The sequence below is a fragment of the Oryctolagus cuniculus genome, chromosome 1, assembly GCF_964237555.1.
Source record: "Oryctolagus cuniculus chromosome 1, mOryCun1.1, whole genome shotgun sequence".
Lineage (NCBI taxonomy): Eukaryota > Metazoa > Chordata > Mammalia > Lagomorpha > Leporidae > Oryctolagus > Oryctolagus cuniculus.
In genome coordinates, this window is record NC_091432.1 from 181,527,878 (window position 1) to 181,545,881 (window position 18,004).

The window sequence follows — 18,004 nt, forward strand, 5'->3', positions numbered from 1 at the left end:
TTATTCTGACAAATATATTCAGTGATTGCAACTTGCTTGTAAGTGTTTAAAAGTAGTTCCTCAATTAATTCTAGATTAATGGTCTTAGAATTAATGAACGAATGAGGAATGTTTTCAGATTCTTAAGCTTTCTCTATCATTTGGACTGCAGAGGAAATTCCCTACTCCACAGCAATTCCAGAGACGTGTTGAGCATCGCTAACAGAATCCTCGACAGCCCCCAGAGGTCATTGCCTAAAGAGCAAACCAAGCTTGCTGCTATATTTATATGCGACTTCAGCAGAGTGGCAGGAGGTTTAGAAAACATTCTGCAGTGAAGTTCATCCACTCTGAATTCTAAAGGAAAATATATTTCTTCTATAGGATCAGAGCTGTGATCCTACTTCATATCTGCCGTCATCAAATCCAGAAGAACTGAAGTGGTTCACAGCTTTTGCAAATTTGACTCTCTGTCTAGAGTTCCAGGACAACTAGTCTCCAGGTGCCCAAATTGCTGAGCTTCAGGTTCATTTCATACAGCGTACAAATACCTCTGTTTACACAATGAGTGCATATCCCTCCAAAAGAATCCTAACACAAGGCGTGATAATTATGGAGACTAAAGCAGAAGATTTGAAGATGCAGGTCTTGTAAATTCTAAGATATATATCAGAGTTGTTTTATGCTCGGCAATAGCACACGACATACCATATCTTTTTATATAAGCTATCACACCAAGTTATTTTAAGAACATAAAGTAGATTTAATTATCCTCTTATAACTCTTTTTAAAAAGATTTTATTTATTTACTTGAAAGAGTTACAGAAAGGCAGAGGCAGAGAGAGAGAGAGAGAGAGAGAGAGAGAGAGAGAGAAACAGAGGTCTTCCATCCATTGGTTTGCCCCACAAATGGCCGCCAACAGCCGGAGCTGAGCCAATCCGAAGCCAGGAGCCAAGAGCTTCCTCAGGGTCTCCCATGTGGGTGCAGGGGCCCAAGGACTTGGGCCATCTTCTACTGCTTTCCCAGGCCATAGCAGAGAGCTGGGTCAGAAGTGCAGCAGCCAGAACTTGAACCAGTGCCCATATGGGATGCCGGCACTGCAGGCAGTGGCTTTACCTGCTACGCCACAGCACTGGCCCCTCCTCTTATAACTCTTGAGAGAATGGAATGTCATACAGATGGTATGTGATATAGTCAAGCAAATTGTAATAAGTCATCAAATCTAGTTTGAATCATTTGTTTCCTCCATGATACCATGCTGCCTCTTTTATGGATTATAGTTACCAAACACATAGATTCTTAGTATAAGTAAAGATATTCTAGGGAAAAAAGTGACCATGAAAATGAACAAATGGATCAAACACAAAGATATAATAGTGTGATCTTATTTCTTTCAAGTGTAACATTTCCAGAGGGGAAAAAAAAATGTTTGAACAACTGTAAGTCTCACAGTAGAACTCTTAGATTCATGTCATGTCTCTATTTCTTCTGTGACAGAATAAAAACCATATTTTTTCTTCAACAAAAGATGCCTATCATCCCATCCAAATGTTTTGTGCTGTGGTTTATTCCTCTGGGAAAAAGTCCTGGATTAACGATCTTTGGTTAATCAAGCTGATATGCAAATCTGTTGCCTTGTGCGTGCATTTGAGCCCTGTGGGACAGAAATTTAGAGTTATTTTACAGATGCTATGTTTGCATAAGCTATGCTTTTGATCAATTTTCTCCACTGTTAACCCTAAAGAAATCCAGTATGTACAGACAGAAATGGTAGTAGAAAGCCCAGACATGGAAAAAATATGAATATGCCATATCAGCTGAGGACACCTTTGACAGACTTGAAAGCAGAATACTGATGGCACTGTCCAAAAGGTCTCCAATTATGTTTTGGAAAGGAACCAAGAACAGACTTGAGAGCCAAGGAATGGCACACAGCCTCCTAACTTGAGATCTGAGATGCCAGAATAATTATAATGGGCAAAAAATTCTTTAGAGATGTGGACACATTCCTTTTTACTTGTTCTTTTCCCACATATATAGCTTTTTTAGAATATTGACTTCAGATAACATATTCAGATAGGTAAATGAGAATTCTATTGTATGTGTAATGTTGCTAAATTATTGCCCATATCTGAAATGTTGTATTCTTTGGATATAAATTTCCAAAAATGGCTCAGAATTGCATGTGTGAGTGTGAGCCCTTATAGTAGAAAGGCTACTTTGTGGTGACTTACTCAACAGGCACATTTCAGCAAGATTCACATTTGTACCAGGGCAGAAGAGCAGCTGCTGTCCTTGCTTTCCAACAAAGGACGTTTGTGTTTGAACAAAAACTATGTACTGTATGCCCAGCAGCAGAAGGGGGTCTGAGCAGTGATGTCAAAGTATACCATGATGTCACCACAATTCACAAAGCATTACAGTTAATGCCATGTGAAGTGAGGCCAAATTCAACACTTTCCCTCTTGGGTACTTCACAGTCTGAGAGACAGAAGCAAGGCCAGAGGTCAGGCCTTTGTATAATTTTGTTTCGCATTCTCCAGACACCCTAATTTTGGAAGCAGGGGAGGGAGAAGACAGCCTGTTAAAGAAAAGTCTTCTGACCATCTGCTGAAAATGAATTCTAGTGTCTGCAAGCGCAAATGTCTGTACTAGGTTAATTCTCAGGATTTCTACTGAAGGCTACTAGATAAACAAGTTTAACTAAAAACAGTATGCAAAAAAAAAAAAATTCCAGATGTATTTAGCAATAACTTTACACAGGAATTTTGCCCAGACCCTGAAATAAATAAGGAAAGAAAAAAGTAAATCAGATTGGGAGTACCTGAGAGTTTTAATAAATATTTGAAATAACACTCATTCTCTTTTTCCCTTTCAGAGTGTCCATCCAGCCATTAGATAGATTATACTCTTGACATCCAGGAAGGCAGTAGAAAGTTCTTTAAAATATTTGCAATGTAATATTTTCCCATTTTTTCTGTCTGCTCCCTCATACCCCTAGCATTCACACCTCTCATCTATTTGCTTTATAATATAAAAAATACAGCTACTACAGACCCAGTAAAGATCCCCTGGAGTCTCCAGCACTGCATGGCGAGCAAGCGACCAAAAAAGAACAGGAAAAAGGTATCTTTAGTTCAAACAAGAAATAGGAAAGAAATGTGACCCTTAAAACAGAGTCCCCAGGGAAATTTTCATTCTGATGAAACCAGGTCCTCCTTTAGAATTTCACTGGGAGGTTATTGAAGTCTTCTTAGCCTGTGGCAAAGGTGGAAGCAGATAGGTTGGAGGTGGGCAGGTATGTTGGATGTTACAGCTAGAAGTGAGCAAGAACACAGACGGGGCAGTAACAAAGGCCAGCACAGCGGGTTACACAAGCTAAAGTCCATTAGGAAGAGCCAATAATCAACACTCAGGAGATCAAGTACAAGGTGAACCTTTTTCAGGTCCAGAATCGGTGTTAAAGCCAGCGCGTGAATCCCAGAGCACTGTGCCTAATGGGAAACAGGTCAGAAGAAGATTCATCTGGAAAAAATGAACATTTATACCCTAAGGCAATTTTGATATAGTGGATAATGAATCAGAAACAGAGCAGGCAAAATGACAAATGGAAATTAAACTCTCAGATTACAAGGCTATAAGATGATGAATCCTTAGAGATCACTTGCTTTTTCAGAGAACTGTCTTTTGGTTCACAGAACTAGTGGCAGAGTTCAGATGGTGGTAGCTGTTACATTGTAGGTTGGGACAAGAGGGAAATTTATTTGAAATCACAATGTTCCTGTCACCTGGAGATTTGTCCATAGATTGAGTTCATTCACTCCTTCAACAATTATGCTTAGTGAATGTCAGGCACTGTTCTAGACGAATGGTGAATAAAATGTGCAAACATCCCTAACCTTGAACTATTACATTCTGGTAGGAGATAGAAAATAAGCAATAAAGTTAATAAATATGTGAATCATACTATAAAATAAATGCTACAGAATAGGGAAAGTGGGAAAAAGTGGGAGAAGTAGGGACTACAGAGGGATGCAGCTTTAAATAGACTGGCTACAGTAGGCCTTATTGAGAAGGCGAACGTTTTCTCAAGAAAATACTTAACAGAGGCAATACAGTACTTTGGAAGTGTGTGAGAAAGAGTATTCCAATCAGATGCAACAACCAGGTCTTTCCTAAGATGAGAAAGTGCTTGGTGTGTTTGCAGAACAGCAAGGACAGTGAGCCAGAGAGAAGAAACTCAGTGAAGATGATGTAGGACCTTGTGGGTCATTGTTAGGACTGCTGAATCCAGAAGGAAGTTCTAACAGTGACTGATAAAGCCCAGAAGAGAAAATGCCATGTATGGGGAAGGTTCCTCTGGAAAATCTTTGCCTTAAGGAAAGGGAACTAATACTTCGCATGAATTTGTTTCACATGGTGGTATGTTGGAGTGTAGAACCATACCTCACCCTCTTAGACTAATAACTGTGAGTGTTAGTCAGTATTTCCCCTTGGCGTGTGTATATGGCTATAGAACAAAGGCAGTTTTTTTACTCATTGATTCATTCCCTCAAATAAAATAATTCCTGCCTGCTGAAGGCATCCTTTTAAATCTACTGACTGCAAAGATCCCACATTCTTCCTGGTGCTCCATCTCAATTCTTAGAGCAAGAGGCAGGTGTTGCTTTTGGCAACAATGTGTGGCTAGCAGAAGTTTGTGCAAGCTCATTCTTCCTGTCTCTTCACTGTGATTCTAACTCCCAAGAAGACTGTAATATATCCTAGAAGAGAGGAATGACTCATAATGCCATTCAGCTGCGATTGTGGCTCTTCGACACTGAGTCCTGGTAGATCTCGGGCAAGTTGTTTAACTTTTCTGAGTCTCAGTTTTATTTTTGTAAAATAGCCATAATTTTAGCTAATTTTCAGGATTAGTGTAAGAAATAAATTTAAAAAATGCATAAGGAACCTAAATATCGTGAGAGTTTGGTAACTACTAGGTCACTTTCCCTTCAGTCTTTCTCATCGTTCCCTTGATCTTTAGTCTTAATAATCTTAATGCCTTTCTGCGCCCATTAATTTGAGGAAATGACTTGAATAAACCCACTCACTATAAATTGAGAACATGCCTACCACTTATGTTTATTCCCAACAGCATCATAACAGCTAATGTAATGCCTTATACTCCATTGATTTGGTTTAATTTAAGTATAATCAACAACTTCATGTGTTACATCTCCCAAGGGTATTTGAACAGCAAACAAAGGACTATACCAGTGTTCCCAACTTTTTAGCACAAAGGAGTCCTTTATTATTTTTTTTCCTATGAACCTTGTGTTTTGGAAGTTCCTGTGTACTTTAAACACTGCATGTGTTAAGTAATAATTTATTTCCCGTGTTTTTGACTTAAAGACTTGAGTGTGCAATTAAAATGTGAAGATCAGGATTCAACTTATTTTTATAATAATGAGATGGTTGGTGTTTTGGTGACCTATGTGGTTTCATTGTAGATATATGTATTTTCATTAGGCTTTTGGAAGTAGTTAATACACATAGCTCATGGACCACTATTAGCAACTTTGTGAATTACTGGAGACCCTGTTTCTCATATTGTAAGACTTAGTTGTAAGCCAAAGAAGTAAGTGTGTAAATTTGGGCACCCATAACAAACCATGAAATAGGCATAGTGCAGGGGTGTGTGTGTGTGTGTGTGTGTGTTTGTGTGTGTGTGTGTGTTGGCAATGGGGTGTGGGGGTGTCTGGTTCCACAGATATAGATGAGGAATATCACATTTTCATTTGTGCTCCCAAGTCACATGTTACAGATGAAACCATCTATTCAACCTTGTGTATAAGTAGCTCTGGTGATGGTGATCTGGTAAAAATAGTCTTGTCACCAGTCACCACTATCAAACAGATATTGTATAGTATATCTTTTCATTGTTAAGAGGTACACTATTATAACAAAGTCATAAATTCCAAGGTAGAATTTTAGTATTGTTTCTTCCCAGCTATGTAACCTGTTACAATCTGTACTTGAAATCATTTAAATCTTAAGAGAAATAATATTTGTGGAGAATTGTGTAAAAGGGAGGTAGCCAATTAGCCAATTCATTCTGTGACTCTAGAGTGCTAAATTGACTTGGTCGCCTCATGACAGTCTATTGGATTTGACTTCTTGAGTGCAGTGCCATAAACAATCTGGGGCTACATAAAAGCTTAGTGGCAAAGAATGCCATACTTGATTAGTAATGTCTGCTGTGGGTATTGGCATGAGTAGGAGCTGCCCATAAGCCATATCTTTGCCAACCTAGTCCTAAATACTTTAAAATCCACTCTTGGATTAAATCAGATCATCATGATGCTCTGAACCTGGATGATTTTTTGCCTTTTTAAAATTAGCTTCCACCAAAATATTCCTTCATCAAAGGCTATTAAAAGACAACTTTTTAAAGCTTCTTATATTTACAAGAGATCTTCAAAAAGTTCATGGAAAATTTATACTCTGAAAAAACTATTCATGGATTTCAAAATGTTTTCGCACCAACACAAACTCATCTTTAAATTGCATTTTTACATAAACTCTTTGAAATGCCCTTGTAGTTTTTCAGGTGTTATTGGGAAATTACTATATAGTATTATCTTCCAAAAGAGTCACAGGAAGTGTATTATTAGGATTTCAGTACTTTGAATAATTATGGTTCTCCTGAGCCATTTTTTCTTTCATTTGTTTCACAGATATTTATTGAATGTCTGCTACAAAGAAAAATCATATGCATTATTTAAAAGATGTGGTAGAAGCTATGACTCTCAAAATTGCTCAGGTTTTTCTCTCTTCTTGGAGGTTCAAATATGTGATGCCCAGCATGCCGCACATGCTCAGGACCTCAGATTTTGCCTTGTACATAGTTCCCTCACTCATACCTTTTTATTCAACTTTCTTGCCTTTTTTTCCCTCTTTGCTCTATTTACCCGTTGGATTTTAAAACATTTTTATTATTAAATTTAAAATATGTACTGCAAATCTTTTCATGAAAAGAGAAAGTGTAAACAAATTAATTCATATCTAAGTATTTTGAGAATAAAGTTAGAGATGTACTACCTCCCTTATTTATTAACATAATTAGTAGGTGAGGTATAATGTACACAAAAGCACACTGTTACTCTTAGAGTCCTATGTGAATTAAATCGTTATAAGTAAGAGTGACTGTGATCAGATTTTCAGAGTTTAGTTTTCTGTATTTGTCTTTCCTAGTGCTGAAAATAGAGGGATTTAAAAGTTTCTTACCTCATGGTGTTGGATCAAGAAAAGCTTGACCTCACTGGCTTAGAATTTGATGCTAGAAGTTGAAGTCTTTATGGGAAACCATTTGAAATGGGGCCAGCATGAACCCATCTAAGAATGTCAGTCTCGATATCTGCTTTTAGATTATACTCATTTACATTCTCCAAATCATCAGCATGGTGATCTTTGTTTCTCCTGTGCCTCCTAGCAAAGACATTTTACTACACATATTTCATAATCTACAGGACTTCAGTCTTGTGTTCTGCCTGCTCACTTGCTATCAGCTCTACAAAGTGAGAGAAGAAACCCCTCTCAGCACGTTCTGCAGGCCTGATGCCTACAATCTGCATAACATGTTAAAAGGCTGTGAGCCAGCTTGGAGTGGATGCCATGGTCCTAGTTTTTAGGAAGTTTACCTCCACCCCCTTTAGTAAGTCCTAAAGAATGAAGAAAAATCAAGAATGTTAAATGTGCATTCCACTCAAAAATAAGGCAGATGCTACATGACTGTGTACATGTGTACATGTATATATATGAGAAAGGGCATATGAATATACATTTATTGTATTTTTCATTGATTTGAAAGAAAGAGTTACAGAGAGAGTACATATAGAGAAAGAACTTCCATCTACTAGTTCACTTCCCAAAAAGCCACAACTGAAGCAAAGACAGGAGCCAGGAGCTTCTCCTGGATCTCCCACATGAGTGCAGGGGCCCAAGTCCTTGGGACATCCTCTGCTGCTCTTCCAGGCCATAGCAGACAGCTGGTTCAGAAGTGGAGCAGCTGGGAATCAAGCCCTCACCCATATGGGATGCTGGCCCTACAGCCTGGGGCTTTAATCTGCTGCACCACAGTGCCAGCCCCAAAATACACATTTCAGATACAAAACTGATATCTGGTGACAAAAAAATACATCTAAGATGTAAAACTAATTCCTGATGGCCTACTAATAGTGTCTGAACAACAGAAGCATTATTATTCTTGATAAGTCTCAATGTGTTCTTTTACCTTTCCCCCAAATTGTTCTTGGAGAGTTTCACTTTTGATGTCACCTGAGACAAAAATTTTGCAAAATAAGGGGCCAGCATTGTGACCTAGCAAGTAAAGTGGCCTCCTGAAATGCTGGCATCCTGTATGAGCCTTGTTTTGTGTCCCGTTTGCTTTACTTCTGACCCATCTTCCTGCTTATGGCATGGGAAAAGTAGCGGAAGGCAAGTTTGATCCACTGCCACCCATATGGGAGACCTGGATGAAGTTCATGGCTCCTGGCTCCTGGCTTTGGCCTGGCCTAGCCTCCATTAAGACCATCTGGGGAAGCTCTCTCTGTCTCTGTCTCTCTTTCTCTCTCTCTCTCTTTTTCTCTGTCTCCCCCTTCCTCTCCCTTTCCCTCTCTCTCTCCCTCTCTTTCCACCTCCCTCCCCCTCTCTATCCCCTTCCTCCTCTCCCTCTCCCTCTGTAACTCTTTCAAATAAATAAATAAATTTTTAAAAATTTTTGCAAAATAAGCAACATTGTGCAATGATTTGGGATGGAAATGAGATTAGACTACTGCATGTAACTGATACCTAGAGTAGCTGAATGCTAATGAGCTGCCTTAGGTCAAAATATTCAGTTAGTTTTCCACCCTTTGCAAAAGGATTCCATGCAGTTGCCAAAGTTATGAGTGGTCATTATCTAATTTTAATATTTTGTCCAGAATGAGGTGGGTCTGGAAACTCAGTGACACAAACATTGCCTTCTATGACATTTTGCTAATTTTGTAGGTGCACTTGAGAAATAGTCTCTTAAAAATACTAGCCCTTTACAGTAATCCTTGTTCACAGTTAGGACAGAGGTTTAGATTTGGCCTCTAGTCATTTATGGTAGATCCATTTCTCTGTACACACACAGATACACACATATCCCTACCCCCACCACACACACATTTTTTGCATATATGCATATCATCAATGACTGCAGCCTAAGGTTGCCTGTCTGCAACCTACATTGAAATTATTAGCAAACCATTATGTTTGGTCTTATGTGTTTCATTGATTTGTCAGCATCCTTTGGTCATCTGAAATGTCAGATATTATGTCAAGCAGCACAAATACAAGATTCATTAAAGATGGGTTCTCAATTAAGCCATGATCTGGTGTAAAAACAGACAGGTTAATACTTATAAGATAAACTCAATAGAAGATATAACAATTTGAGTTGGATGAATATGAAGCCCCTTAGTGAAATTGGCAAGAGTTAATGGATTTATTTGCTCATTAAAAAAATGAAGTCAAGATGCAGTCATTCCAAATATAGTTCAAGAACCAGGTTCATTCTCTCTCTTTCTGCCCTTCTACCCTTGCTGCAGTGCTTCGTTTTCAAGATTATCTTATTTTTCAGCATGGCTTCTGGAGCCTACAGGGAGGAGAGCAGATGAAGGGCAGAAAGGATATTCTCTGGTTAAGTCAGCTTTTTTTAAGTAACACTTCCAGAAGCCCACACAACATTCCCACTGTCATTCCACAAAGTACAGGTTAGTCACATGGTCAATGAGAACTGTGTTCTCTTAACTGGATCTAATGCCTTCCCAAACAAAATTAGAGTTTAGAGAAAAAAACATGGATATTTTGCAGCAACTGGCAGTCTCTGCCACACGTAAATATGAATAAAGAGCAAAGGAAGCTCAGAGCAATAAAGTAGTTACCTCTGGAATCTAGAAAAGGCTTTTTAGAAGAAGATTTTATTTATCTTTTTGGAAAGTCAGGATTAGAGAGAGAGAGAGAGAGAGAGAGAGGGAAAGAGATCTACCCACTGGTTCACTCTCCAGATGGCCACAGGCTGAAGCCAGGAGCCAGGAGCTTCATCCAGATCACCCATGTGGATGGCAGGGGCCCAAGCTCTTGGACCATCTTCACTGCTTTTCCCAGGCCATTAGAAAGGAGCTGGATTGGAAGTGGAGCAGCCAGGACACGAACTGGCAGTCATATGGGAAGCTAGTATCAAGGCTGGTGACTTTACTCAGTATACCACAATGCCAGCCCCCAGGAAAGGTGGCTTTGAGGAGATAAAATTTGGGATATAAAGGATGAGTCTGAGAAAGAATATTCTGGGCAAAAATACTAGCGTGTGTAAAAGTACAGAAGGATCTGGCATGATTCCTGCCAATTAATCCCATTTCTATTATTTCTATTTATTTTCCCTCTATTAATAACAGGTCCTAAAGTAACAATTTAATTTTCAATTAATCTAGCAGTTATTCAAGATAAACATTAAAATATGTCAAAAATGATTATCCTCATATAATTGCTAGCAGTTTTCTACTTGGATCAAAATAAGAACATTTTATCTGATGATGACATTTTAAAAATAATTGAGTTAGAATATTCTGGCATCTTAAAGAGGAATTGATACAGAGAAAAGAAAAAAAAAACAATTGTGTTAGGGAGATGCTTGTCTTTCAAACACTGAAGTTGAACAAAACCCAGTTAGAACTGGCTTGGTTCATATCCGAGGACCCATTGGCCCACAGTGAGAGCACCAAGTCAGAAATATCTGGCCAAGTTAGCCTTAAAAATCTGTCACCTCCTATTTAGTGAATCCTAATATGACTGTTACTTTGGATCTGTGAAGCTGAACTGATCTTTTCTTAAATTGGTTTTGGAGTCATAAGAAATCTTTAGGATTAGAGAGATTTTCCAAGATTATCTCCATTGGCTCCATTAGAAACATCAGATTCCATCAAAAATTTTCCAAAGTTAAATCCTTGAAAAACCTTAAATTCCTATCTTTTAAGAATTGAATGCAGTTAAGTTTGAAATGCCTGAAAGTGTGAGTTCCAGTGCCCACTGCATATGCTGTCCTCCCACTCAGCTGAGCATCTGTAAAATTAAGCCCGTTTTTTCTTTTCAATCCCCAAGAACAACAGTAGCATCAATAATTCATTGAATGCTGCCTAAATTATGATTAACAAACTTTCTTTCTCAAAGGATTCAAGTGATGTAGTCTTCTGAAATTTTCATTTTTGCCAACTTTGCTTTTTGCTTACTCTCTTAGCTAGTTTCTGGGCACCTCTAAAAGATACTGAACCTCACAGCAGTCTCTCTCCTTCAGTTAACTCCAACTCCTCATTCGCATCTCAGCTCAAAATTGATTCCTCAGGAAAGTCTCCTCTGGCTTCCCTAGCCAGATTGAACCCTCCAGGTTTTACACTCTGTGTAAAATGGGTCTCTGTTTTATGGCTTTTATCATGATTATCATTTTACATTCATTGTGTGTGTGTTTTAATAACACTCGCCTCCCCATTAGACTGTCAGTCTCATGAGATGGGCCCTTACATGCTTAAATTCACCAGTGAATCTCAATCTTAGTACAGTGCCTGGTCCATAGCAGGTCCTCACTAAATGCTGCTGGAATGATTAAATTAAAACGTGAGGAAGGCTGTGGCTGGCATTTGGTGCAGCAATTAAGTTGCTGTTTGGGACACCTGTATTCCCTATCAAAGTGCCAGCTCCACTTCCGATCAACCTTCCTGTTAATGCATAACCCTGGGAGATATGAGTCATAGCCCAAATACTTGGGTTCCTGCCACCCACATGAGAGACTCAGATTGAGTTCCAAGCTCCTGGACTTAGCCTGGCCCAGCCTCTAGCCTTGAGGGCATTTTAGAGAGTGAACTAGTACGTGAAAAATATCACTCATTCTCTCCCTTTCAAGTATATAAAAATAAATAAATTATTTCCATTTTTTGTAAATAACATACTTCTGTGATATCATTTCGTATTGTATTCAAGATATTACAGGGAATACAGAATTGATCAGTTTTTGTGTAGATCCAGCTACAGATAAGAATTCTGAAAATAATTATGCTGCAGATACATAGAAGTACACCAAAGGCAGCACATACTTGACTCTGCATGGTTGGAACTTGTTTGGATTCGAAAGCAGCCTCACTGCAGCCTCTGAATGGACCAAGGCAAACTGCTACTTGAACACAGTGAGCCCACAGGGGTAGAGCCAACCAGCTTTGCTGCCTACTTTAGAACTCAACACAGTGTTTACCTAATATCTTTGTATTTCAACAAATACACAACTGTTAAAGGAGTCATTGCATTGTTATCTATTTATAAAAAGACTCTTGTGAGGCTAGTATTGTGGTGCAGCAGTTTAAGCTAACTCCTGCAATGCTAGCATCCCATATGAGTGCTGGTTTTATTCCCAGCTGTTCTACTTCCAATCCAGCTCCCTGTTAATGCATCTGAGAAAAGCATTGGCAGATGACCCAACTACTTGGTCTCTTGCCACCTATGTGGGAGACCTGGTTGAAGCACCTGACTTCATCCTGGCCATTACAGAAAAGAACGAGTGGAACCTTCACTTTCTGTTTCTCCCTCTCTCTTTAACTCTGCCTTTCAAATAAGTAAGTAAATCTTTTTTTATAAAAAAGATGTTTGTTTGCTTTTAATGAATATATATTAGCACATTTTAAATATAGAGTACATATAAAATATATATCACAATGCTGAGTTATTATAATTTTAAATCTTGGCTTAAGCATTTATTTGCAATTGAAAATAAAAGGTAAAGAGAAAGTCAAGACTCAATGAAAAGTACAGTAACAATTATATTTTTGAAAGGCAGGACGGATTGTAGGGACTCTGTGAGGTTAATCCCTTCCAGTATCACTATAGTTCTCATTTTATTTTTCAAAGACAGTAATTGAAATAGTTTGGGAGTGGATAAGTCTTTTACTGCTAGCTGTAATTATAACTATAAGAGATTCAACCTGGAATAATTTGGATCTGACTTGTTTTTAAACTGAGACATTGCCAAGGAAAGAGTAAAGATACAGATGAGCTTGCCTGCCTGCTTTATACAGGCTTATGATTTTGTTGAGCATGCTTTGGAGTAAACATAAATGTTTTGATTAAAGTATTTAGAACTTAGTTTATTATGGTTTATTATTAACTAACTGACCTTGGGCAAGGTTTATGTCCTCAATTGTCAAATGAAAATATTTTCTATCTCTCTTTTGCTCATTATTGAGATATTTGAATTGTGCCTGATACACTTGGTCCTGGCAGATTGTGGGGTGTCAGTGTTGTTCATCTATGTGGCCCTTCATGTCAACCAACTACTTCCTCAACACCCATACATTGACCCTGTTTCTGTTAGTTGACTGTTTCTCTTTTTTGCTGAAGTATTTTAGAAAATATGTAAGTAGACTATATCTTTTTTTTTTTTTTTTTGACAGGCAGAGTGGACAGTGAGAGAGAGAGAGACAGAGAGAAAGGTCTTCCTTTGCCATTGGTTCACCCTCCAATGGCCGCCGCGGCTGGCGTGCTGCGGCCAGAGCACCACGCTGATCCGATGGCAGGAGCCAGGTACTTATCCTGGTCTCCCATGTGGGTGCAGGGCCCAAGCACCTGGGCCATCCTCCACTGCACTCCCTGGCCACAGCAGAGAGCTGGCCTGGAAGAGGGGCAACCGGGACAGAATCTGGCGCCCCGACCAGGACTAGAACCCGGTGTGCCGGTGCCGCTAGGAGGAGGATTAGCCTAGTGAGCCGCGGCGCCGGCCTAAGTAGACTATATCTTGAAAAGGAAGTATCTTCATTAACATTCAGCAAATATTTACTGAGGGTCTGTCATTTACCTAGCACTGTTCTGGTTGCCTAGGAATGTATCAATGAGTACATCACACAAATCCACTACCCTTAAGTGGCTTATATTCTAAGAAACATATGGAACATGGAGATTCTTCATAAAATGTACCATGGTTATCCATTTTGTCACTTGGGTTAATCCTAATTATTGGCAGTGGGAATTATTTTTGAACTGAACTTCTTTAACTTCAATAGTTCAAGGCCTTTTCTCCCATACCTTCTCCCCATCTTTCCCTTTATCCAAATCTCTCCATTCATTCTCTCATTTCTTTTGTTTTTTAATGTTTTATTTATTTGAAATACAGAGTGAGAGAGAGAGAGAGAGAGAGAGAGATCTTCTATTTCCTAGTTTATTCCCCAAATGCCCACAACAGCTGAGGCTAGGCCAGGCCAAAGTCAGAAGTCAAGAACTCCATCCAGGTCTCCCACATGGGTGACAGGAGCCCAAGTTCATAAGCCATCATCTGCTGCAGGAAGCTGAATATGAAATGGAGGTGGGACTGCATCCAAAGCACTCCACTATGGAATGTGGAGATCCCAAGTGGCAGCTTAACTAGCTATGCTACAACACCTGCCTCTTATTCTCTCTCTTCTGTTCGTATATTTGACATAAAACATCTTTACCCATGGTACATTTTCCCTTCCTTAGCTTGACTCAGGCTGCAGTTCAGTCCTCTTCACAGGAAGTATGTTTTATGCCCCGCATGGATGAAGGGAGGGTTATTTGGTGTTTGGCCTCACCATGGACCCCTGCCTTGGTAGGTGGCTGGTTGAATTTCACATCTTTCTTTCTTGTTAGATTGTTGGCTGCGATCACCAGCTGGGAAGCACCGTCAAGGAGGATAACTGTGGGGTCTGCAACGGAGATGGGTCCACCTGCCGGCTGGTCCGAGGGCAGTATAAATCCCAGCTCTCTGCAACGAAATGTAAGACACTACAGAGATGGGGCAATATTTGGACTTGCTGACTTGTTATCCACCCCTAGCTTAGTTCTTGCTCCCCCTCAGCAGCCAGGGACTAACATCTCCACTGATATGAAAATGAGTCTGAAAATGTTATGGAAAGCTTCATGTTCCTGTTTGTGGGTTAGCTTAGATGGGATTAGTCAGGTCACACAATTGCAATACCAGGCACAGCAGGAATAAAGTGGCCCTGGGTCTAGAGACACTTTCAATGCAAACATAGCTTTGCTGTGCAACATTGGAAGAGAGGAAATCCCAGCTCCTCTGTGATATGGGGGTTTCACTAGCCTGATGGAATATAGCAGAGAGCACAGGAAGATTGGCACAATTCACCCACATCATAGAGATCAGTAGTCTTCATTTACAAAGTGTCTTTGGTCAGGGCTCACATAAGTTCTTCCAAAGTTAGTATTAGGGTACGATTATGTGATATCATTTATTGACTTTTGTGTCCTGATCTCTCTCTACAGCAAATAAATGTGTTCTCACTATACATATACATGTTGGGAACTTGATGTGATCTTCTCATTCAGTCTGTATAACAACTTCATGAGTAAGATCCTGTCAAATTTGCATTTGTGACATCATGTTACAAATAAGACAACAGAAGCTTACCCATATTATGTGACTTGCTCAGAGTCACACAGCTACAAAATAATAGAGCCAAGATTTGAGCTCAGAAGCCAATTCCAAGCCCTAAGCACCTATTCCTCTGCCTGTCACACAATCCTTGTGATGCTTGGGAGGCAGAGAGATGAATCAGGGCAAGGTGCCTCTGATGTCTGTCCACTAGCATCCTGCTAGGGTAGACTGTGTATAAGCATCTCAGGATACTTATGCCAATAATGGAGTCACATGTTAATCTAGGTCATTTTACAATATACAGTCTTCTCCTTAAATCAGCGTTTGACATACAGTGGCAGATATAGATAGAAATAAGACAGTCCTTGGCCACACATTTTTAGAATTATTTTGACCTTACTTGGCATATTTTCTCCAGATTTTGCCATCATCTTTAATAGATCCTTCACTGAGCATCTCTTTTCACATGTCTTCACTCGCATGGGAAAGAAGAATGAGTATCTGTACCAAGTGTGGCTTTGCTCTCCTCACTTGTTGACTAGTAGGAAGAAAACAATTGACATATGGTGGGATTGTGGCTTTAAAAGGAATTGTGGGTCAAGAAGAAATGCAGATGCAGTTAACCTTGTGTGCACTGAAAAACTACTCAGGGAAGTCATGAATAGTTTGCCCATAGGGCAAGGTTCTAAGGAAGAAGTCAGGCAGAAAACATGAAAACTTGGAGATGCCAGCTTAGGAAACCCTCTACGTTCTAACTCCCCTAGAGCAGTGAAACATGTCATTCTGCAGAAGATTACAAAAGAATCAAGACTCTGGCAGTTAGGATGAAGGATGAGATAATGTAGACTTTGATGCAGTACATTCAGATGAGAATTGTCCTAAGTCTTACGTGTTGGCGGCTTCTGCTATACAATGAAACATTTAAGATAAAGGCTAGAAATGAGTAAAGAAATGGTTCCTTTTAAATCTTTTAACTCATACTAGGTAGTTGGACAATTGCATTTAAAAGGTCACTCAATACAGGACTCTGTAAGGAATGCTAGAAGTGTTAAAGCCCTTCTAATTTTTTCTGACACATAACGGAATCACAGCTAATTATCTAGAGGTACTGTTAGGTACAGGATTCTGTGCATTTGTGCAGAGTGACTTTGTTTCTTAACGGCGGGGTCCTTCTTAACTCGCATGCCCCTGCTTACCAGCTCTCGTAGAGAACGTATAGACGTTTCTCTTACCCTTCTGTTAGGGTGTGATGGTGACCTCTGTGATCTGTATCACTGCAACTGAGGTAGAGAAGCTCTGAAGGAAGAAACTGAAACAGAGTGAGAGCCACATGTCACCTCCAGGTCTGCAAATAAATATATCAGTGGAAAGTGCTCTATCTAAGACTGACAGTGAGTAAATTATATAATATGCGGCCTGATGATTATACATAATGACAAAATACAATTGACTCATCTACCTTGCCCTGATGATACCTCATGACAAAATGATTTATATCAATAAAGCTGAGCGTATGCAAGTACCTCACCACAATCTATTGCAGATGCTGAGCACACTGCCTCACTTATGTTCCCCCCCCGCCAGAAAAATCCTCCCCGTCTATCCATAGACTGTGAGGTGACCCACAGGCAGGGAAGAGTAGGCTGCCGTGCAGGGCCCAGTGCACCAGCCAGGTGAATGCTGGTCCGTCCTGAAGGCCTTGGAGTTGCTCTGCCAGGTCTCTCCCTTGTATTCTGCCAAAAGGCACCACAAGGCAACCTCATGCGCTCCCCTCAGATGCCTGGATTCTCCAGCCTGAACTCATTTTCTCTCAGAATTTCTATCCAAGTGTTTTTTTCTTTATGTTATCAAGCCTTAGGAGAACAAAGAGAAAACAGGAGAGTGGAGAAAGACCATGGCAGAAAGTGCCAGAAGTAGAAAGAGAAGGAGGAACTTATCAAATAGCTCCCATTTGCTGGTGAATAAAAAGGAACCATCTTTGCCTGAAAAGGCATTACAGTTGCTTAATGCAAACAAAATGAAATAGAGCAGGATCAAGGTGCTGTCTCTGCTCTTTAATGGGAAAGACTGTTTACCAAGAGTTTTCAGTCTTCCCACTTCTCTTGGTCATCTCTTCTTGACTTCCCAGCCCAATAAAAGAAAAACAATTGAATATAACTAACACTACTTTGCTTTTGATTCTGGAAATGTAAAGGTTCATTTTCTTAGAAATGTTATGGACTGAAACTATATTATGTGATTTCCAAGTGTACTCAGATTTATTAGACCTAGGCCCAGCCTGTGTGCTCATTTGGAGTCCTCGCCTGTGCCTAGGTATGTTCTGAACTTACGTGACTGTCCGAAAGTTCTCTCTCCACCTTCCTTGCATGCCAAGGCCCAAGTAAACTGATTTTTATCAAGATAAAAGGAAGCTCCTAGCACTTACGAATGTGCCTCACAGACTGAGGTTTATTCTGATTAATAATGACTGTAAATAAACATATTTCTGGATTATCAGTCTGGCTCAAATATTTTGAGGTGAAGTATGTGTAAAATAATATTGAAGTGTCTATATTATATGGTTAAAATACACA

The 18,004-nt window shown here is 39.6% G+C and overlaps 1 protein-coding gene across 6 annotated transcripts in view; it reads left to right on the forward strand.

Moving 5' to 3' along the window:
- Positions 1-18,004, forward strand: part of ADAMTSL1 (ADAMTS like 1) — a 1,062,044-nt gene that overhangs the window by 756,536 nt on the left and 287,504 nt on the right. For 5 of the 6 annotated variants that reach the window (XM_008254434.4, XM_008254437.4, XM_008254438.4 and 2 more), the window contains one exon: positions 14,687-14,813. The exons of the other annotated variant lie outside the window; for it this stretch is intronic. In XM_008254434.4, coding sequence (XP_008252656.3) covers positions 14,687-14,813 — 127 coding nt within the window. The remainder of the gene's footprint in view (positions 1-14,686; positions 14,814-18,004) is intronic. 6 annotated transcript variants of the gene reach the window in all.